General features: G+C 43.7%; 2 protein-coding genes and 2 long non-coding RNA genes across 10 annotated transcripts in view; 3 read left to right on the top strand and 1 right to left on the bottom strand.

Moving 5' to 3' along the window:
- Positions 1-8,112: 8,112 nt before the first annotated feature.
- On the top strand, positions 8,113-9,752 carry LOC122107899 (sperm motility kinase 4A-like). The gene is made up of 2 exons (XM_042679768.1): positions 8,113-9,528; positions 9,645-9,752. The coding sequence occupies exons 1-2, from the start codon at positions 8,179-8,181 to the stop codon at positions 9,750-9,752; spliced, it is 1,458 nt and encodes a 485-aa protein (XP_042535702.1). The 5' UTR covers positions 8,113-8,178.
- Positions 9,753-9,766: 14 nt separating this feature from the next.
- Positions 9,767-10,333, top strand: LOC122108078. Its single transcript, XR_006147467.1, has 2 exons — positions 9,767-9,881; positions 10,117-10,333. It is a non-coding gene; the product is annotated as an uncharacterized LOC122108078 (long non-coding RNA).
- Positions 10,334-11,274: 941 nt separating this feature from the next.
- Positions 11,275-22,967, bottom strand: part of LOC122108079 — a 168,312-nt gene continuing 156,619 nt past the window's right edge. The window contains exon 3 of the long non-coding RNA XR_006147468.1: positions 11,275-11,322. This is a non-coding gene — a long non-coding RNA (uncharacterized LOC122108079). The remainder of the gene's footprint in view (positions 11,323-22,967) is intronic.
- Positions 17,683-22,967, top strand: part of LOC122108058 (coiled-coil domain-containing protein 66-like) — a 36,794-nt gene continuing 31,509 nt past the window's right edge. For 3 of the 7 annotated variants that reach the window (XM_042680027.1, XM_042680030.1, XM_042680029.1), the window contains exons 1-3: positions 17,717-17,746; positions 20,150-20,214; positions 20,890-20,915. In XM_042680027.1, coding sequence (XP_042535961.1) covers positions 17,736-17,746; positions 20,150-20,214; positions 20,890-20,915 — 102 coding nt within the window. In that variant the 5' untranslated portion in view covers positions 17,717-17,735. Of the gene's footprint in view, positions 17,785-20,149; positions 20,215-20,889; positions 20,916-22,967 lie in introns of all 7 variants that reach the window. The other 4 variants (XM_042680026.1, XM_042680033.1, XM_042680031.1 and 1 more) reach the window with 3 other exon arrangements.

The following is a 22,967-nucleotide window of genomic DNA, read 5'->3' as shown; positions in this document are numbered from 1 at the left end:
AGGGCTGGGAAGGTGGCTCAGTGGTAGAGTGCTTGCCTTGCATGCCTGAGGCCCTGGGTTCGATTCCTCAGCACCACATAAGCAAAAAGAAAAAAAGCCGGAAGTGGCGCTGTGGCTCCAGTGGTAGAGCGCTAGCCTTGAGCTGAAGAGCTGAGGAACAGCGTTCAGGCCCCACAACCGGACCCCTCACCCCCAAAAGAAAAAAGGAATTATGCAGTTTAGTAGAGTGTTGAACACCTAGTACCTGGTCTATAGTCCCAGCCATTCAGATGACTGAGATGGGAAGATGATCTGAGCCCATGAGTTAGGAGCTTAGGAAAAAAAAGACTGGGGATATAAAAAAAGAACTACCACAAAAGATTATTAAGTCCCTTTAATATTAAACTAAATTAGGAGTTTTAACATCTTAATATCTGCTAAAGTTCTTAAACAAAATTGTATGTCAACCCCCATATTGTTCCCTCTTTAGAATTATCAGCCTAAACAAAACTCTTGGGAAATAAACTGATGAAAAAAATAACCAATACTAACCTAAAGACAATACAAATTCATATACCGAACTTACATGTTAAAGGCTATTGGAGAGTAATGGTAGGAATACTAACAATGCAGTGTGGATAGGAATTAGCTTTAGCATAGAATGGAACAGGACCTTTGCATATAAGCTTATACCAAAATTGTCATTTCCATTTACTTAAGTGTATGTAGATGTTGTTAAGGCAAGGACTTTGAACTAATTCACTTGTAGGGAGCCATTGAAGGATATATATATATATATATATATATATATATATATATATATATATATATTTTTTTTTTTTTTTTTTGCCTGGTCATGGGGCTTCAACTCTGGGTCTGGGTGCTGTCCCTCAGCTCTTCAGCTCAAGGTTAGTGCTCTATCACTTGCACCACAGCACCACTTCTGGTTTTCTTAGTGGTTTACTGGAGATAAGAGTCTCTTGGCCTTTCCTGCCTGGGCTGGCTTAGATTCTCAGATCTTAACCTCCAGAGTAGCTAGGATCTCAGGGGTGAGCCACCACACCCAGCCATTAGTTTCTTGACAAATAGGTATGATCCAATTTATGTTTTTAGGACATATCAAACAGCAAAACCAGTTAATTGCTAATTAAAAAAATTCAGGGAGAGTTTGATACAGTACTGAACTTAGTAGCTGGAGGAATGAAGATAGGAGACAAATGAAAAGCATTCCAAATATGTTAAAGGAATGCATTGAAAGTGAACAGATATATTGCTTGGAAGACTATAGAAAATATATTGCTGATTTATTACTCAGAAAAAGCTGTATGTGTCAAAAGAAAAATATAATCAGCATAGGTGCAGTGTTTGGAGGCTAACTAAGGTGGTAGAGTCCAGATGCTTAAGCCATAAGCAGTCTATTCAAAACGGTGAAAAGGGGCTGGGAAGGTGGCCCAGTGGTAGAGCGCTTGTCTTGCATGCATGAGGCCATGCCATGTGCTCCCTCTGGGGGGAAATATGGCTCCTCTAATAAACCTTATACTAATCTTTCTCTTTTTACCCCAAATTAGCAGGCTTTTGGTCATGTGTGACAGAGCAGGGACAGAGTCTGGGTGAGTTGTAGCATCTCCTAGTGTGTATGGATTGTCCACCTCCCGCTGGTTACCTGCAAAATTCTATACACTGGTTACAGACCTAGTTCACACTGGCTTTTGCAGGCTGATGCCACTGGTTTAGGCAGCTGTGGCAACTTTGTTCTGTTTCCTGGGCATTTACCATGCACAGGAGCATACTGCATCTTGAGTCACTCTGGTTCCTTGATCTTAAAGAGAGTTGATCGGTGCACAGGGGAGAAAATGGAGAAACACAACCTTAGCCTTAGTTTACGAGCTGTGGTCAGAGGTGCAATATTTAACTTTTAGCATAGATGGACATAAGGAATGACATAAATCACAACCAACTTAATTAGCAACTTCATTTACCTTGCAAAGGAAACCATCTTTTCTAACTCCTTTTCCAAGGCCTTTTAAAACTGCCTGTTTTTCTTTGGATTGTAGTCAGGTCTCAAAATTGACAAACCAAAAACCCAATTCAGATTAAATCACAGCTTCCATTGACAACGGATTTTCTTTTTAGCAAGCAGAATACTTGGTAATCTTGAAACCATAACTGTTTACATATAGACAGACAGACAGATGTGTTTGTGCACAGATCATATTGCTGAAAGACCACAAATAAGTTCGGCAGTAAGGAAACTTTAAGGAAAACATCTGTCATCTGTTTACTGGAGGATAAGTGTTAGAGCCTGCTCCAAGACAATGTAACATTATCAGCACAGACCAAGAGGTCAGAGGGCCCTGACTGGTTAACCCCCCAACTCTAGTGGGAAGCAATTTAGTGCAAGATTCACCCTGGAATCGCCAACCAATCACATAACCCCACACAACCAATGCTGTAATGGCCCCTCCCTCTGCTTCATGTTCCCTATAAAAACCCTGCTGGGCAAGGGATCCAGGGTTCAAATTTCTGGCCTGCTGCCTCAGGCTTGAGGTCTAATAAACTGCTCTCCCATATTTACATCAGTGAGGGCCCCCTAGTGGTCTTTGGCGAGGGGGGGGAGGGTCTACGGCCTGGTACTACAGAGCATGCTTAGATTTTAAAATCAGCCATTTAAAGTTTTTGAAATTTTAGCAGTATTACTTTGCCTAATTATGATGGAACCATGTGGTCAGTTTAAAACACAAAACTTTGCCAACAACAAGAAAACTTTTAGTAAACAGGAGACAAGACATGAAGAGACTTGCAGCCTGGCATGAGGGTGCCTGGGCTGACCATGTTGGCAGGGAGGGTCACAGAATCAAGTCAAGTCAAAAATCGAGTTGGTACAAAACAGCAACTAAGCTACCACAATGCCAAGATGGCACATCCACCACATGGTCAATGCTAGAGAGAAGATTTAACAGAATTTAATAATCCCCATGCTTAATAAGAACCAAAAACCTTTTAGCTAAGCTTTTTTTCTTTAAAACAATATAATTCTTTTACACTTTTAGTAATACCCAAACTTGTTGACCTTTTGGGCGGAGTTTAAACTTAAACTCATCCATTTTTTTTTTTTTTTATATCAACCAGTATAAACGAATGATTGCTGGGCGACATTTTTCCAGGGCTTTTCCAAGGCATTTAGTATTTCCAATACTTGTATTGAAGAGTACTGGGTGGGGATTCCCTGGAGCCCAAATTTGTCCTGATTATCAAGAGCATTTTACCTATCAATTGACCTTTTGAATACCTTTATTTGGAAGAAGGGAGAGTAACCAGAAGCTAATTTTAGCCCTTAACAGAGTTTAAGGGGAGGGGAGGGAGGGAGAGAGTTTTGCCTGCTCCAGAGCTCACAGAAGTGCAGTTTTAAATTTGGGGCCAAATTTGACTCTGATGAGGGCTCAGCAGCCCACCAAAGCCTTAATCCTCTGACAGGGGGCTCAGTAACTCACCAAGGCCTATGCAATCTCTTTTTTCCCCCCTTTCATTAAAAAATATTTTAATTTTCTTTAAGTAATTGTACAAAGGAGTTGTCATTCATTGAAGCAGTTTATGAATACAGTGAATCTTGATCAAGGTTACCCTTTTCAATGTTCTCATCAGCCCCTCCGTTCCCAGCCCTTCCCTTATCTTAACTTTAGGTTATATAATACATTTTTTGACATTTAGCAAAGCAGTTTATATGTACAATGCATCTCAATCTCTGTCATCACATCAAAATCTTCACCCTGCGTTCAGGCACAGGGTGCCTTCCCTCATATTTTTCAATGCTGTTGTATATACTAGAGATTCTTGCCCAAATTCCTTCCCCTTCCCCTCTTAATTCTTCTAGCCTCTCACCGGAATTCCACGGTCTGTGCTCTCCTTGGAGTCTTTCAGACTTCAATTATTTCATTTCTAACTCCTTAGGTACCACCCAAAGTGTTCACTTGCGAAGTCATTTGTAACCCCTTCCTTACCACCCAGTGTGTTTACTTGTAGAGGTATAAGCAACATTCTAGCTACCACAAATGAGAGAAACTCTGCAACCTATGTTTCCTTGAGTCCGGCTTACTTCACTTAATATATTTTTCCCCAAGGCTTTCCATATTCTTACAAAAGATGCAATAACACTCTTTCTGATGGAAGCATAGAATTCCATTGTGAATATACCACATTTTCTTGACGCGTTCATCCACGGAGGGGCATTTGGGTTGACTCCGTCTTGGCTATGGTAAATAATGCTGCAAGGCTGCACTAAAGCTACCTTCACAACCATGTTCATTAAAACTAAGGAAACTTCAAGTAAACCCATGAACCCTCAGTGGAAACAACCACATCTATGAAAAATGTAAAATAACAAATACAAATGAATCTTTGGAAAGATTCATAAGCAGAAGCCAATAGAAAAATAAATGCTAATATAGGAAGTGTTCATGGGTTACGAATACTGAAGAAGTTTTTTAATTTATTGACTATATAACTAGAAGACTACTCTAGAAGGAGTATTTTATTATCGCTCCACTTAAAATGAATGAAAACAGGAAGGGATGCTCTCTCTCTCTCTCCCTCTCCATCTCCCTCCCTGTTTTTCTCTTTGTGTGTGTGTGTCTCTCTGTGTTTAGGTGTAGGTTGTGTTTGTGTATGAGTTTGGGTGTGTTGAATAAATGAATAAATAAAATGAAGGGGTCAAGTATGAGTGGATAAAGGGCAAAGTTGAGCAAAAAGAAGAATGAGAGAATGAGAGAGCAAGAAAGAGAGAGATCAAAGCATTATGTCTTATGCAAATGAAAACACTGCAGAAAGCCTTCTTCATTAGCTGAGGAGAAGGAACAACCACTCACAGTGGTTCTCAAGCAGGATGAATGGACACAGGGAGAGCTACCACCTAACTGCAAATGCACCACAGGGGCCCAGTGCCAGTGGCTCCAGCCTAAAGTCTGACCAACTCAGGAGGCTGAGATCTGAGAATCTCAGTTCAAAGCCAGGCTGACAGGCATAAGACTCTTCTCTCCAATTACCTCCCCAAAAGCGGGGAGTAAATCTGTGGCTCACATACTAGAGTGCTAATGCTAATCAAGGACAAAGGCTCAAAGGCAGCTCCTAGACTCTGAGATCAAGCTCCAGATCTGGCACACACCTCAACACAACAAACTACATCTCCCAAACTCAACTCTCCTGTCTACTTAAGTAAGGGCCCTACTGAAGATAGATGAGCAATAGCCAGTCAGAACCACACAGGATTAAGACACTGCTTCTATTCCAAGCCCCATTCCTAGAAGCTATTCTATCTAAGGACCCTCCTCCACATAGGAGAGCTGAAGACTGAGCCACAGCCTCTCACCAGAGCCCTTCTTCTCCCTGTGCTCTCGTCCCTCTCAGTCCATCATAATGCATCATAATCACAGTGGAGATTATCTCAACATGAGAGCAGCTAGCTGTTCAGGTAGCCGCAGCTGGACTTCCCTTGGCTAGCAGGAGATGATTCTTTTCAGTTAACTGACATTCTGAGACCCCTTGGACAGACCGAGAAGAACCACAGAGGGCTGCAGTCATGTGTCTTTGCACTCAAAGTGCTCATTTTTAAGGCAGTGCCAGCCTCTTGCCCTGCGTTTGTCACAGGGAATGTGGACTCCAGGATTCAAAAAAAAAAAAAAAGCACGTTAGGGTTAGGACTGTGCAGGGGCTGGTTCAAGGATTGTCTCACATGTTGAAGGCCCTGGGTTTCATCCTTTTGAATGAAGCCATAAGCTGCCAACTGCATGCAATGCAATGGGTGTCTCAAAGTACTACTCTTTAGGGATTGGGGTTGCATGAGTTGCTTTATTATGTAGAAAATGAAGAGGCCTACTTTGCATAAACATCCATAACTGTACCTTTCCCAGAGTTCTTCCTTCAGACCTCTAAGAAATACTTGTAAGAAAGTAGAACCCAGCTGTTCAAGGCAGAACTGTAGGTAGAAATAAATTCCGCAGTGTTTGTGTCACTTCTGGGGGACCCAGATGCTGGAACAGATTTTGGGTTTGATCATTAGTATGTTCGGGGCTGAATAGATTGACCTACATCTCTGTGGCTTCCCTTGTTTTTGATGAGAAAATTAATGGTAAGCTTCTAGGAAATCCTGAAGGGTATCTTTGCCTCAGCTAGATACAGCACAGTTCACAATGAATCTGCTTATATATTCTAAATATCATATCAGACACGTGTTTGACATCCATCCAAACAGAATGAAAAAATACTGTGTTTAGAGTAGCCCTCATGTGATCATTCGACTTCAAGATAATGTCAATATTAAAGCAGAAGCAACAAGAATATTGAGGAATAAGAGAGGTTTGAGTTTTGATGAAGTGTTTGAGCTTAAGCTGACCTTAGAAACAGTGAGTCATGAGGGAGGGGGGAGGCTGGGAAGGGAGGTGAAGGGTAAACAAAGGAGGAGGCTGCAATGCTTGGTAAGTAATGTATGCATTATCCTGCCCATGTAATTGTAACCCCTCTGTACAGTATGTTCTCAAGTAAAATAAAATAAAATTAAAAAAAAAAAAAAAAAAGAAACAGTGAGTCATGCCATATCTGTGCTGGTGGTCATCATTTGTTCTTTTTCTTTTAAATTTTCCTGTAAAGGAGATACACAGAGAGGGTGCAGTTACCTAAGTTAGATAATGAGTACATTTCTTACTGAACAGTGTTGTGCTGGTAGTTTTTGAAAGGGATTTGCTTCTGTAGCAGGCAGCAGCCAGAACCTTCATCTTATTTGTCACTTGCCACCTTGGCTGGGATGAGAGGCATGCACCCTGATGCCAACCTGCTCCCTTGTCATGGGCTCTCATGGACTATTTGGCCTACGCTGGCTTCCAACTGCAATCTTCCCACTTCCAACCCCACACGTAACTAGGATTACGGATATGAGCACTCTAGGAGTCTTGATATCGGCACTCTCCCTAGACTGCCATCGGTTGAAATATTAAATATCAATCTACATAACCACCTAAGAAAACTTAGAGTAGACTCTTACTGAACAGAACCTAAGTTCTGTTTAACGTAAGTGTGTTGTAAGCATATGGCTACTGTAAGGCCTGTAATCCTAGCTAAGCAGGAGGCTGGCATATGAGGATGCTAATGCAAAGGCAACATGGGCTGGAAAATTCCCTGAGACTATTATCTCCCATGAAGCACCAAGAAGATAGAAGTGGGACTGTGGCTCAGCTGATAGAGCACCAGCTTTGAGTATCAAAGCTCAGGGACAGGGGCTGGGAATGTGCTTAGTGCTAGAGTGCTTGCCTGGGTTCAATTCCTCAGTAACACAGAAAGAGAAAAAGCGGGAAGTAGGTCTGTGGCTCAAGTGGTAGAGTGCTAACCTTGAGCAAAAAGAAGTTCAAGGACAGTGCCCAGGCCCAGAGTTCAAGGCCCAGGGCTGGCACTAAAATGAAAACAATAATGAAATCAAAATGCTAAAGGACAGTGCCCAGGCCCTGACTGCAAGGCCAGTCCAGGCATGCTCATCTAAGAAGCGTCCTGAAGGCCAGGAACTGAGATGGGCACAGGGGGCGACACCCACATGGGCAGAGACGCTTGGCAGCTCTGACATCACAGACACCTTCGTGAGGTCACAATAACCCTGGCTATATATATATCGCGTGCTGACTGGTGGACTCTTGTAGGTAGTTGGAGGGGTGGAGTTCAGGTGGTTGGTGGCTGGTGAGTGATTGATTTTCGGGATTTGGTTTATTGATTTGGCTTTGACTTTCGGTGTTTGGATTTGGATTGCGATTTGGCTTTGACTCTCTCGGACTTGGTTTCTCTTTTGCCTCTTTTACTTTTTCCTATCTTACTTCTTTCTTCCTTTTTCTTGACTTTTTCCTCTACTTTTCTTTTTCTCACTTTTCTTCTTTTACTCTTCTCTTTCACTTTTCCTTTTTCTTTTCTTGCTCTACTTTTTTCTTATACTTTTTTACTAGATAGCATTTTAGATAGCATTTTAGCATATTGTTCATTTATTATTCTTTCTATATTTACTTATATTGTTAGATAGATAGTTTGTTAGGTAGTTACATTTTATTATTCGTTTATTATACTTATTCATATTTTACTTACATTTTATTCCTTTATTATACATTTATACATTTTATTTCATTGTTTGATTCTATTTTCTCCCTAGACAGCATCGCTAGGGTGCTGTGTAGGATGAGTAGTGAGAGTAGAGAGGAGAGGTCCCGGCAGGGCCTTGAGGCCAGTTCCTCACACGAGGAGCTCCTCAGGGCTCACTACCGGGTGCTGAGAACCATCGGCGAGGGGGGCTTTGCCTCAGTCTATCTGGCCAAGCACCTGCCTACAGACAGCCTGGTCGCCGTGAAAACGATCAGCAAGGAGAACTGCCCATCTGTTGACACAGAACTGGACATCTTAAAGTCTGTGGAGCACCCTAACATCATCAAACTGTACCAGGTGGTGGAGGCAGAGCAGCGGGTGAACTTGGTGATGGAGTACCTCGAGGAAGGAGACCTAGCAGACTATGTGTACAAGGTGGTCAGACTGAGGGAGGAGGAGGCCAGGCTTCTGTTTAGGCAGATCGTGAGGGCGGTCAATTATTGCCACGACCAGGGCATCGTTCACCGCGACATTAAAGCAGAAAACATCCTGCTGGACAGCCAGGGCACAGCTAAGCTATGCGACTTTGGTCTCAGTATGCGGTTCCAGCCCCAGCAGGAGCTGGACGGGTGGTGCGGGACAATGGCTTATTGCCCCCCCGAAATGATTAAGCAGCAGAAATACCAGGGTCCCAAGGTGGACGTCTGGAGTTTGGGGATACTACTCTACTTCATGGTCATGGGCGACATCCCTTTTGATGACAGGTCCTGGCGCGTCCTAAAACAGCAAGTGTTAGCGGGCAGGTGTCTAATATTCAAAAGCTTTTCCACCGAACTGCAACATATCTTAAGGTATCTGATGACACCTGACCCTCAAAAGAGACCTGCTGTGAGGCAAGTGTTGTGCCACCCTTGGTTAAAGGCAACACAGGCACGCTCACCACGCCCCAGCCAGAGTGCCCTGGCCGAGCCAGATCCGGCCATTCTAAACGTCATGGCCTATTTCCTGGGTTTTGACCCAGACCAGGTTGGGGCAGCCCTGTCTGCCTCCATGGCAACCTATAAAATCTTAAAGCAGCAGCAAGACCAGGGCCAAGACCTGACGGGCCTGGTGAGGCATGCACTGCCTGCGCCTCCGCCTTGCCCCTCCCCCGTATGCAGGACCGGCCAGGCTCTACACTTGAAGCAAGCCAGTGCTCCCTTGGGCCACCTGGCTGTAGGCCTGCCTGCTGAGCAGCAGCAGGGGAGTGGTGGCAGGAAAGGCAGGAGATCCGTGTGCCTACCCTGCCTCCCTTGGAGACCCCATATTTCCAACACAGAGGGCAAGACTGTGAGCAGCAAGGCTGCCCTGGTACCAGCAGCTGCAGCAGCAGCAGCAGCCGAAGTAGCACTCCCCATGGCCAAACACAATGAAATGACCAGCTCGGCCCCTGAGCAGGAGAGGCAGGCGGGCAGCAGACCCCACTCTCTTCCCCCTGTAGTATATAACTCATGGGTACATTACAGAAAGAGGAGGAGGAAGATAAGATCTGTTGCCCCATGTCCAAAAACATGTGATCCCAGCGGGAAGGACCAAGCTGGGGAGGAGGAGAGCAGCAAGCTGCCCCCAAGTCCTGCACCTGCCAGAACTTCCCTACCATCCGCTCAACCCACAACATCCACAACAAATGAGCGACACAGGGGCTGGAGGCGCTGGAAGAAGAACATCACCAGCTGCTTTCGAAATTTATGTTGTTGCTGCTGCAGCAGGCCTAGAGTCCTTCCTACACACACTGATTCCTCCTGACAGCCTGGAAAAAAGTAGGTGGCCACTGAGCTGTGCTCTGTGTTTACCTATACTTCAAGGAAGTCCTTTTTTTTTTGTTTAGCTCATCCCCTCTGATCTATGGTTTCCTGGGTGAAAGGGAAGTGTGGAGAAACAAACAGAAAAGGGGAGAGGGAGAGGGAGCTAAAGGGATAGACTTTCAGAAAGAGATTGTGACTTGTCAGGTGTTGTCCTGTACAATTCAGTCCTGAGTTCCCTTTCTTCCTTCAGCTCCAATGGAAAGGCTGAAAACACATCGCTGTGGTGCTCACCTGGAACACGTGCCATTCCGCCTGAACATGCCTGGAGACAACGGTTCCTTCCTCTGCTGCGACCTCCAACAAGCTCCACAGACTTAAGTTTTTCGTATTGGAAATGATACTTAATATGCTTTCTGTATTTTTTTGCTTCTCACCAAACTTATTAAATTGATTTTCTCAAAATTTGATCATATAGGTTCTGAGTACTCTTCATTTCTGCATTGGGTACTGATGTTTGGTGGGAGTTCAAGAATGTGACAGTGACACTAATTTGTGCATCTTGTCTGTACTCCGAGCTATTCAGAGGCCAGAGGCCTTGGAGGATTGATGCTCAAAGAGAAACAGCACACACACAAGTCCTTTCTCCAATACTGCCCACACACAGGAGGGATTGAGGGAGGAACTCCAGCAGTACATGTTTGAACCTATTAAGCACAGCTAACTGCAAGGTCCTGAGTTCTAAACACTAAGAAAAGGACAAGGTGACTCCATGAGTAGCAACCAATTAACAGTGTATCTCAAAGACCTGAGATGCTTTCAGATCAGAAATGAAGCCTTGAACTCTTCTCCTAGTTTAGGGGTGATGTGCTCTCTTTGGGTTTTCTTTTGCACAAGTCCTAGAGCTGACATTCAGGGCCTGCACGCTCTCCTTGAGCTTTTTGTTTGCTTTGTACCAAATCCCTTTATTTGACGAAATGGTACAAGTTGAAAGAACTTAGGAGGTTTTGTAAAATGTATAGAAAAGGTAATAATAATCGCCAACATGCATGCACTGCCTTTGTGACCGGAAGTCATGTGTGGCTTGGGGGTCAGCTCAAGGCTTCTCTCTCATCACTTTCTCCCAGAGGGAGCTTGTCAAAGAGACATTCTGCCATGCCAGATCGGGGCTTCCTCCTGTGCAAGTTGTTGACATGGTCACCAACATGGTTCTTTGATGGACGTCACCTGCTCACTCAGGTAATGAGTCTCAATGAAGACCCACAAGTGGGGATCATTTTTGTCAGTGGCCAGTTCGTGCAGTTCCAGCAGTGACTGATTCACACTCTCTCCCAGTGAGGTGCACACTCCGTCAATTTCAGCCCGCTTTCCCCGACATCACACTCTGGTTTCTAGATCTCCTACAGGAAGATGCGGCCACCTCTCTGGTTCTGCAGCTTCATCCGTTTCTCTGCATGTTCTCTCTCTCATGAGACTAGCAAAAAAGTACTTGGCAAAGTTCTTCAGAGCCACACTTGGCAAAGTTCTTCAGAGCCACACCATCTCGGCGAAAGTCCCAAGACATGGGCAGGTAGACATAGGAGGGGTAGAGCTCCAGATGGATCTGGTGGTTGATGGTGGCCTCTGAGTCCTGGTAGCAGTTCAGGCACACCTGGCAGGAGACTGCATTCCTCAGGGCAGCAGTTAAGAGAGATGGAGTAGCAATGGGTTAGCACTGGGCTGACAACAGAGGCCTCCGGGCAGGTTGAGGACACGGTGAAGAGGTGGCACAAGGTTGGTGGCTTGGAGCAGATGGCCAGAATTGTGGTCCAGCACCTGGTTCCCCTCAAGCACTGTTGAAGCAGAAAACCCCAGCAGCTCTCAGCAGGGATCTTCTGGCCTCCTTGAGGGTTTTTTGGCTTTTCTCTCAAGGCTACTTCTCTACCATAAAGGCCATGGCTCCACTTCTGCCTTTACTGGTGTTTACTTCAAGAACTAATATCCTCAGATCTTAGCCTCCTGACTTGCTAAAATTACAAGTGTAAGATATCAGCACTCAGCAATCTTTCTCTCTTTTTTTTTTTTTAAGAAGGATAAAGAAACTTCTAGGTAGAGAAAACAGCTGTCCTAACTCGGCCTGGAAGTGTGCAATAGGTGGTAAACTCCAGTAACAGGAACAGAGACCTACGTATGCTCACAGCTCAGGCATGTTACTCACCTACATCCTTTCTGTTAACCATCTTTACAGAAGAGAGAACTCAAGAGAGTTCCAGAAATAAACAGTGCCTCATGACTGATAGGAGAACACATTACAGACAGGGTGCTGGTCACTCACACCTATAAATCCCACTACTTGGGATGCTAGAGTCTGAGGGTGGAGGTTCAAAGGCAGGCCAAGCAGAAAAGTTTGAGACACTCATATCCGCATTTATTCTGCAGAAAGACCAGAGGTGGGGTTATGGCTCAAATGACTAGTGCTAGTCATGAGCCACTAAATCCAAGAGAAAGCACAAGACCCTAAGTTCAAGCCCAACTCCTGGCACAAACCAAAGGAAAATACTATGCCACAAAGCTGCTGCCTCAGCCCCCTTCTAAGTGTTTCCACCAAGGGGCTCAGAAAGTTGGTCAACATGGAGGAGCTATTTCACCAAGAGACACACCCAGAAGATACAAGAGAAACTCTTCAGAAAGACAAAGAAGCTGATCGACTCCACTTCCAAAATACTTGAGCTGATTCAAAACTTTGGCAAAGTAGCAGGGTAGAAAAGCAATGGCTTTTCTGTATGCCAACAAGGAGAAGAGTTTGGATGAAATCAGGAAAGCTACTCCTTTGGTAATGGCCCCAATTCCTAGGAGGTAACTAAGAAGTGAATGACCTCTACAATGGAAACTTTACAAATCTGAAAAAGGAAATCAAAGCAGAAATCAGGACGTGGAACAACCTCCCATCCTACTGGATTGGGAGGATTAACGTAGTGAAAATGGCAATACTTCCAAAGGCTAGGTACATATTCGATGTGATACCTATCAATTACCCAACCCAATTTTTCATGGAAATAGAACTAGTCCAAGAAATCATATGAAACAGTAAAAGATGCTGAATAGCATAAACAATCCTTAGCAGCAAGAACAGCGCTGGAGGAATACCAGTAACAAATTTCTAACTCTACTACAAAGCCATAGTAATCTGGCACAAGAACAGACACAAGGACCAATGGAATAGCAACGAAGACCGAGAAACGAGCATGCAGACCCATAGCCACCTAATCTTTGATAAGGGAGCCAAAAAATAGAATGTAAGAAAGACAGCCTCTCCAGTAAATGGTGCTGGCAAAATTGGTTAATCACCCTGCAGAAAACTAAACCTAGAGCCTTATGTATCACCCTACACCAGAATCAACTCCAAATGGATCCAAGCCTCAATGTCAAAGCAGACACCCTGAAAACATTAGAGGAAGTAATAGGAGTAAGTGATCTGGAACCAAAAGCTTGCTCAGAGCATCCTCAGCAGTGCAATTTGGCTGGTAACAGGGTGGGGTGGGGGCCAATGGGAAACGTGGACACATTTTCTCCACGGGGCCCTTGGCCACGGTATGCCTTAGTGGTGAGTTCTGAGTACTTGGCCAAGATTTCTGTCAGTGGGGTGCGGGGGGGGTGTTAGTGGCGCAGGTGGCCTTACTATGGAAATACAGAAATCAGAAACCTGGGGCAGGATTTAAATTAGCCAGTGTTGAAGGCCCAGGTGGCCTTACTATGGAAATACAGAAATCAGAAACCTGGGGCAGGACTTAATTAGCCAGTGTTGATGGGCAGCAGGTAGAGTGCTAGGTCAGGAGAAAGTTACCTTGGTGGTCCTCTGGCGACAGGAGTGTAGGACCTCAGGCTAGGTCCTGGGGAAGCTGGTCAGACCCCCATTCAAAGTGGAGGGGGGAGCAAACCCACAGGGAACCAATCCAATGAAAGGACCCCTCACAGCCATCCCAGGGGACCACCCAGAGGCAAGCAGGCACAGGAGAAAGATTATTGTAAGGTATATTAGAGGAGCCATATTTCCCCCCAGAGGGAGCACATGGCACCTCCCTGTCCAGGTAGCAGGAAGATCTGGGGACAGGAAGTTAGGTGGGTGCTCCAGTGGGTCTGGGCAGAAAGAGGGAGTGGCCAACTGTAGGGCAGGAACTCCAGGGCAGGGTAGAGCTCAGGAATGGGTGGAGCTGAGGACCAAAGTGGAGTTGCTTTGCAGCTCCAAGTGGCAGAGTGCTAGCCTTGAGCTGGAGAACTGAGGGACAGTGCTCAAACCCTGAGTTCAAGTCTAGCAACTGACTGAGGAGAATGACAAAGATGCATTTATCTTAGCATGGAGAAAGGTACTCCAGGGACCCCAGCAACGTTAGCACATCTGATGGCAAAAATGGTGTCAGATCCTGGAGTCATTTATGCTTGGACCTTCAAAAATTGATCAGAGTCAGGATGTCATGGGAAGATAGTCTGTAAGCATGCCTAATGCCCATGTCTAACTGGGCAGGAACGTGTCAGTCATCTGTGAGAGTGGGTAGTCAAAGCTAAGGTTGTAAAATGTGAGGGATAATTTTAGTCCCAAACTCCTTGTATCTGTTCAAAGTCCTAATTGGCAGTGACTTGAGCTGACTCCAGTCACATAAATTCATTTGGTAAGGAAACAGTTTGTAGAACTGAGATTATGTGCTAAACAAGCTACACTGCTGTAGCTCAAGAAAAAGTCTGTACATTTGTTAAAAGTGAAATGTTGTTGACAAGCCACTTTAAGCAGGCTGCCCAGAGGCAATGGGTGGTATTTAGACTGTCAATAAGTTTCAGTTTAAAAAATATCTACTGGGTTTTGTTATTACAAAACTCTGATAAGTAATTGTTAGTCAATTGTTAACAAGTTATAGGTCACCTCTATCTCTATTGATCTCCTTGTTGCTTTAATTGGAAATAAAAAGGGCTTTTGTGACAAAGACGCCTTTTGCCACAGTTCAATGTCATCCCAGGCACAATCTCTCTAAAACTCCATCTCCCAGCTAATCAGCAACGAGCCAGACTGGAGGCATGGCTGGAAACTCTTACCTCTCAGTATCCAACCGAAGGCTAAAAGTGATGTGACTAAGTGGTAGAGCACTAGCCTCGAGCAAAAGTGTTCAAGGACAATGCCCAAGGCTTGAATCCAAACCTGATAGATACCAACTGGGACAAGGTATCCTAGCAATGGATGCTGAGGACCCTCCTTCCCCCCCACACACCCCCCACCCACACACACACAGCCAAGACAAAGTCAGTCCTGACAACAGAAAATCATGGAGAGGAGTAAGGGGACATAATATCCTAAATAGATTCACTTTACACTCATCCTTTCAAAATTAATCAGAGCCAGGAGATAAGAAAAAGAGTTGCCTGTCCATCCAATGTCCATACCTGTCTACCTTCTAACTGGACAGAAAGTTACAGTCTTGCCTCTGCCACCTGGTATTTGTATTTATAGTAGTCTCTGACTGGTACTCCCAACTAGTCCATTATGCCTCCCCTACCCAGTTGCCCAAAAGACTCTAGACACCCCCTTCCTGCCGGGAGTCCAGTTATTCTTCCTTCCCTGTAATGGGCCACAACTGAGCTTATGCTCCAAATGGAACTTTCCTGGCCCACGGCCAGTGTATGTTCTCCTATGTCATTCATGTTAACTGACCTTGTCACTTTGTCAGCTTTTTTGTCTAGCCTTTCCAAAAGTTTCTTTTAACAGGAGAACAATCCCCCACCCAGGACATCACCTGGGAACAAGTCAAAGCCATCCTGTTACTACAGGCAACCAGAGACATCACTTGCACTGCTCTGCCTTGCTCAGCCTAGACTGGGACCCTAAAGACCCCAGCTCCAGGGGCTCCTTGATGCCCCCAGGCCATCAGGAAGTACCCAAAAGAGCCCATGACACCTGTTGGCTCTGGAACTTTTAAATATCTCTGCTACCTCCTCCTCAGGTTAGTGTGATCCTAAAGTAGAAAAGGTCTTACTCCCCCCACCAGGATGACTGGGAGTCAGGTACATGCTATGTCTCCAATCCAAGACAAAAAAGACAATTTCAGGTCTTTGATAGCTCCTTCTGGGAATCAATCCCTCCCTGGCTTATTCCTCTCTTGGGCCACTAACAGCAATTTTTACTTTAACAACAATTTTGGCTTTTATTGTGCCTTGGATTTCAAATAACTATTGTCATGGAAAAAGGAGGACCTTTATCAACCAAACTGTCAAGCAGATGCTTCTTGGATGGTTCCAGCCCAACAACAAAGCAGGAACCCCTACTTTGCCTCTTTATAGCAGGAAGTAGCTATAGAAGAAACAACTTCCACCTATACCACCAGCCTGGTACCCCTATTTTTATTAAACAACAAAGTGGGGAAATGTTAGCATTATGACCACCTTTGGGCCTCAGCTCCACCCATACCTGAGCTCCTCCCTGCCCTGGAGTTCCTGCCCTAGAGCTGGCCACTCCCTCTCTCCGCTCAGACCCACCTGAGCCCCCACCTAACTCCCTTCCTGTCCCCAGACCCTCCTGCTACTTGGATAGGGACAGTGGCTATGTGCTTCCTCTGAGGGGAAATATGGCTCCTCCATTAAACCTTATAATCTTTCCCCTGTGCCTACTTGCCTCCGGTGGTACCCTGGAATGGACATGAAGGATCCTTTCACGAGAGTTTTGGTTTCTGTTTTTTGGGGTCCAGTCATGGGCCTGAACTCTGGGCCTGGGCGCTGTCCCTCAGCTCTTCAGCTCAAGGTAGTGCTCTACTACTTGAGCCACAAAGCCACTTCTGGCTTTTTTTTCCTGCTTATGTGGTACTGAGGAATCGAACTCAGGGCCTCATGCATGCAAGGCAAGCGCTCTACCCCTGAGCAACCTTCCCAGCCCCTTACAAGATTTTTGGTTTTTGTTTTCTGGTGGATCTGTCACTTGAACTCAGTGTTTAGGCACTGTCCCTGCGCTTTTTCACTTAAGACTCGATCTGTAGCAGTTGAGTCACTGCTCTACTTCCATAATCTACCCAAGTCGTATATTTCAGAAGGGATTTCTGAAGGAAGTAATTTTTATAATGAGTCACACTCACACAACACTGGATGGAGACATAGACTCTGGTGTTAAATTGTTCCATGTACAGTAGCCATAGGCAAGTTACTTAACCTCCTTGTGACACAGAGATGTTATAAAGGCTTAAGTCGTAGCCATAAGCACTTAGATGTGTGTCTGGTGCATGTGCACAAACACCTATATTTATTGAGCACTTGTGACTACTGCTAAAACATTCCTTTATTCTTAGTTACACAAAGGGGTTTCAATTCAGCATAGCAATTTGAGTACAGTGCATCTTGATCATGTCATCCCTTCCAACCTTCTCCTCAACCTCTTGCAACAGTATTTTAAAAGAGCTACAATGTGTCCAGCTTGAGTCAGGTTCACAGCAGGACACACACCCACCATATGCCTCCTTGTGTAGTGGTTGTTGAACCAAAATAAATCTTGCAAAGATAACTTCAGGCATAAGGAATGTAAATGAAAGCATTTACAGTTTTTGTTCCTCCCAGTTTTAGCAATTCCACTCAAGCTGAGGTATTCACTGAATGCAGGCAACTGCCACAAGCAGAGGTCTCAACTGCCCGCTCAGCCCGGTCCACCGGGTTCCCCTTCCAGGGCAAAGGTCTCCCAACATCTCCGCCCCCCCCTCCCTGCCCCCCCTTGCCCCCGCGGAACAACCCACCAGCATCCTCTATTCTGATTGGCCCTCTCACCTAGCTCGCCGGCCCTCCCTCATCCAATCGGAATAGCGCCTGTTGAGCTGAGCCGGCCCCCGTAGAACACCACAACGACCGGCAAAGAGAATCGGCGGTCAGGCCATGAATTTGGGGTTCGTCGGGCCCAGAGGGTGGTCGCGAGTGGGGCTAGGTTGGTGCTGGGTGGTTTTCGGCGCCGGCGCCCCGGGCCTAGCTCCCACGGTGGCGAGGCGGGGGGTGGAGGGGAGTGGGGAGGGCGCTCGGTCTCCCCACCCCGCAGGCCGCGTGCTTCCTTCCCGCCTCTGCTGGGAGCTGTCGCGGAGCCGCTTTCTGTGCCGTTATTCGCCGCTGACGCAGCGGGAGGAGAGGGGCAGCGGGAGAGGCGAGCTTGGCGGCCTCGCGGGGAGGAAGCCGGCCCGGACCCCCGCTCCTCGCTCACCTTGTGGTGAGGAGCTTAGCACTGGTGCGTGGGAGTCCCGGCGGGAGTTAACAGCGCCCAGCCTCTAGCGGCCTCGCTGCGGATCCCTGCGAACCACCAACCCGACCTCACCGCGCGGGTGCAGCAGATGAACGAATGCTGTGCTGTACAATCAGGGATTTGTAAATCAGTCCACGCCTCAGTGAAGTGCAGCATTGAGAGGAGTTTCAGGCAACATCTCTTTTTGTTTGGTTAAGTTTCACCAGCACAAACAGGATCTGCCCCACAGAAACACTTCTAATTCCTTCCTTCTTTCCTGTGTAGTACCTTTAATTTTTTAATTTTTATTCTTTTTTGGTGCTGGTACTAGGATGTTGAGTTGAGACCTGGGAGTTGCCCTTTAGATTTTTAGAGCAAGGCTGCCACTCTACCATTCGAGCCACAGTTTCACTTCTGGGTTTTTTGCTTGTTAATTGGTATAAGAGTCTCGCAGACTTTCCTGCTTGAGCTGGCTTCGAACCGTGATTCTCAGATGTAAACCCTCTGAATGGCTAGGATTACTGGTATGAGCTTTTAGCGTCGGTTACCATAAACAAATACTGAGGTAAGCCGGACGCCGGTTGCTCAGGCCTGTAATCCAAGCTCCTCAGGAGGCTGAGACCTGAGGATGCGGTTCAAAGCCAGCCCGTGCAGGAAAGTCCGTGAGACTCTTATCTCCAATTAACCACTAGAACACCGGAAGTGGTGCTGTGGCTCAAGCAATAGAGCGCTCGCCTTGAGCTGAAGAGCTCAGGGACAGTGCACAAGTGCAGAGTTCAAGCCCCACGACCGACCAAAAAAAAAAACAACCCACAAATACTGAGGTAAAATTTGTATTCTCTACCTGGGCAAAGCTGTAAATTTCGCTTTTGTAATCTGACCTTTCCCAGCCCTTCTCTTTTGAGACTGGATTTGGTTTTCTATCTGCCTTTTGTCTCAAAATAGTGTTGGCACGTTTTTTTTACCTCCACTTTTTTTTTTTACAATATGCTATTTTTATTTCTAGTGTAATTTTTGTGTAGGACTGTAGCAGGTGCACAAGTGTTGTTGGTATTACCCACCATTTTATATGCTCATGCTTTTGGCATTGGATCTATCATAGTAGCCAAAGTGTGTTGTCGTGATAGTAGCAAAAGAGTTAGTAAATGTGAATATGTATTATTCAAAATATCTTTTTAAAGTGGAACTCTATACTCAAAAAGTAAACTTTGTGACATTAGCAATCATTTTCAGGACTCCACAGAATGTTAGCCAAGAGAGATCATTATGAAACCAATAAATGTTAGCCAGATCTGCCTTGTTCCATTACCTACTTGAAGAGTTTTAGTAACAGCATTATTTTTTATTTTCAGTCTAGTTAAAGGATGGTATGAAACCTGGCGCTGTTGGCTCATTCCTGTAATCCTAGCTTTTCAGGAGCCTGAGATCTGAGGATTGCAGTTCAAAGCCATCCTAGAAAGTCCATGAGACTCATTTCCAATTAACCCAGAAAACCAGAAGTGGAGCTGTGGCTCAAAGTATAGCCTTGTGTGAATAAACTCAGGTACAGTGTCCAGATACTGAGTTCAAACCCCACAACTGATCCAGAAAAATAGTATGATAACTAATTATTGCTTACCAACCTTAAAAATCAGATTGCATTTTAAAGATGACAAATTCTTGGATTATTGAAAAGTTTTTTTTTAATTTTTTTGGGGGTCCAGTCATGGGGCCTGCACTCTGGGCCTGGGCGCTGTCCCTCAGCTCAAGGCTAGTGCTTTACCACTTGAGCCACAGCACCACTTCTGGCTTTTTTCTTTTTGCTTATGTGGTACTGAGCAATGGAACCCAGGGCCTCATGCATGCAAGGCAAGCACTCTACCACGGCGCCACCTTCCCAGACCCTATTGAAAGTTTTTAAGAAAATTTTTTCTCCCTGTAGTTTTCCTGTGGAGTGAAAAACATTTTAAATTAAAAGACTGTTCTGATATGTACAATATTCCTATCCTATATTTTCAAAGGAATAGATATACTTTCAAAGTTCAGGCTATTTAAAACATTGCTTTTTCTTAATAATGACACACCTTTTTTCATGTTGCAGAGATGGTTTAAAGTTGGAAACTGAACTGCTGGATGGAAAAACCAAGATAATATTATCTCCATATGGTATGCTGTGTAACTGGAAATCTAAAATATTGACTTCAAAATCCCTACATATAATTTATGATATTTAGCAATATTATTTACTTGAAATAAAGTGATATTTAGATACATTGAAAAAGCTGTTTTCCCCACTTCTTCAAATTCATTTTAGCCAAGTAAAGTCAAAAGACATCAGTGCTTTCTGTTGTCAGTATTCAGATGCATAAAATTTAGTATTATGATAGCTTTCATGTGTAATGTGTATTGGTTCTCTGTTTGCTTATAACAAGTATTCTTAATACCTAATGAAAATGCAGGTGTTTTAGGTAATTATATTCTTTGCATCTAAAGAATATTTTGTTTGAGAAAATTATACTGTAGCTATGGTTGCTAATGTTTTTAAATATTAGTTTGAAAACTCAGTGTACTTTGATACTTTTCCAGATTATTTGTCTTGAGTCCTGCCATCCGTTTATAGTTTTACCTGGGGACAATGGCTAAAATAAACAAAAAAGACATAAATACTTGAGCTACATTATAAAATTTGGAACATACAAGCAAGATTTAAAGTTAATGCTTTTGAGGTTAATGGGTTTTTTAATCTTAACATCTTTAATACTAATTAAAATTTTTCTCTTATGTTACTTCCCTAGTATGTTTTTTGGTTGATAGTTTAGTAATTTTTGTTTTCTTTTGTAGACCATAAATCAAAATTTTCTATGAAGGTAAGCCACATGATGTTGACCTGACTTGTTTTCAAACATAAATTGCACTTTTCTTTTCAGTGGTTTGAAAATCATTTTTGGGAAATGTTTTTGCTCTTTGGGGTTTGGAAAAATGAGAAAGAGTTACTATTGCCTTTTGTCAAGCTGGACTTTTCACAGAGATGAAATCGTTTAGTAAAGTTTTCTGTAAAAATGGAAGAGTTCTAAAATCAGTTCTGTCCAGTATAGTAGCCATTTAGTCATATGGAGATTTACCACTTAAAATGTGGCAAGTGTAACAGGGGAATTGTCTAATTTTATTTTTTAGTTAAATTTGATAGCTATTGAACAAGACAGTGATGCTCCAGAGATGTTTGAAAATAGATATTCAGACTTTGAAACAAAAAAAAGTTTTTTTCATACTCAGTTCCATCTACCCACATTTGGGTCACAAATTCTTTATCTTTTTAAGAGTTATTAAATAGTGACTTTCCTGGTTTTTTTGTTTTTGTTTTTGTTTTGTTTGTTTGTTTGTTTTTTGCCTTCCTTAAAAAATTACACTGAGAGCCAGTCACTAGTGGCTAATGCCTGTAATCCTAGTTACTTAGGAGGCTGAGATCTAAGGTATGGTTTGGAAGCCAGCCCAGGCAGGAAAGTTCATGAAGCCAAAAGTAGAGAACTAGCCATGACAAAAAGAAGCTCAGGGATAGCACCCAAGCCCCATAGTTCAAGCCTCAGGTCTGGCACCAAAAACAAAAAACATTGAGCTTGATGATTTTCCTTTAGGAATGTATTGTGCCTGTTGTCTACAAAATATATTACCACTTTATTTTCACTTTCCTGGGGATACATTGCAGGTCCTTACATATACTAGGCAAGCCTTCTGGTATTGGAGCCATATCCTCAGCCCTTGAGATTTGGGGATAGGGCCTTGCTAAGTAGTTAGGCTGGCCTTAAACTCATAATCCTCCCATATCTGCCCAGGATGGTAGCCATGTATCACCATACATAATCATACTATTTTTTGTATATATTGCTACTTGCTCTTGATTTCTTTTTCCATTAACAAGAATATTTCATCTTCCTTTTCTATAATTCACAAGAATCTATTTTTTCTTCACTGCCCAGTGTCTTAATAACTTCCTTTGGATGATATATTCTCCTTTATTCTCAGCCCTTGATAGTTTTTTCATTTTAAGTTTAATCAAGTTAGAATAGTTGCTTGAGTACCCAGCAGATTAATCATTTGATAAGAAGGTGACTATCAAAGTAATCCAAAAGCTACATATAAAAATTATTTCTCTCCATATATGTAAACATTTACTTTCCCTTTAATATTGTCCACTTTCTACAGTTTCAATAACTTGTAATTAATGATTTCTAAGAGTGGAAAATTCCAAAAATAAATAATGCATGAGTTTTACATTATTTGCTATTCTGAATCACATGACTGAAAACGTTTTACCTGTTTCCTATTCAGAACTTGAATCTTTCCTTGATCTAGCATATCCTTGCTTAATGGTTGTTAGCTATCTCAGTTGTCAATTTACTGTTGAGGTATCAGAGGTGCTCATATTTGAGTTTTGTTCCAGTGTGGTTTCAGGCATCCACTGAGAGCCTTTCATTGTTTCCTTTATGAATAAGAGGTACTCCCCCAGATGACAAGCTGATTGTAGTGGTTGATAGCTGTCTTTTCTGGGCATGAACACTCTTTCAAGTGTTCCTTCTTTCTAATCAGATTTGTTCTACTGACCAAATTTGTGAAGCCTTTTCATTGTCTTTTTAACCAACTCAGGATATCTGATCCCTTTCACTCTTGTGATAAAGTTACTGGTTTTAGACATTACAGAACTCTGTCATCTGTTTAGGGATATCTAGTCTTAGGATTTTTGATCTCCTAAGTGTTATAGACCTATAGTTGTATGTAGTAGTAGTAGTAATAGTAATAGTAATAGTAGCAGTAAGAGTGAGTTCAGACTCCAGTAGCAATATATCATTAACATAACATTTTGGTAATGTTATTTTGATTTGATAATGTTATCAAAATAACAACTTTTTATTCTTTGGTTGGTC

This window comes from Dipodomys spectabilis, unplaced genomic scaffold (genome assembly GCF_019054845.1).
Source record: "Dipodomys spectabilis isolate Male_0828 unplaced genomic scaffold, ASM1905484v1 ptg000054l, whole genome shotgun sequence".
NCBI classification, from domain to species: domain Eukaryota; kingdom Metazoa; phylum Chordata; class Mammalia; order Rodentia; family Heteromyidae; genus Dipodomys; species Dipodomys spectabilis.
The sequence above is the reverse complement of the archived record's forward strand: the minus strand, read 5'-3'. Positions and strand labels throughout refer to the sequence as shown.

What these genes read in the sequence shown, in the direction of transcription:
- LOC122107899 (XM_042679768.1), top strand. Translation starts at nt 8,179, where the DNA reads ATGAGTAGTGAGAGTAGAGAGGAGAGGTCCCGGCAGGGCCTTGAGGCC. An exon ending in CCCCTGAGCAGGAGAGGCAG is followed by an intron (nt 9,529 to 9,644) that starts GCGGGCAGCAGA and finishes ATGTGATCCCAG; the next exon opens with CGGGAAGGACCAAGCTGGGG.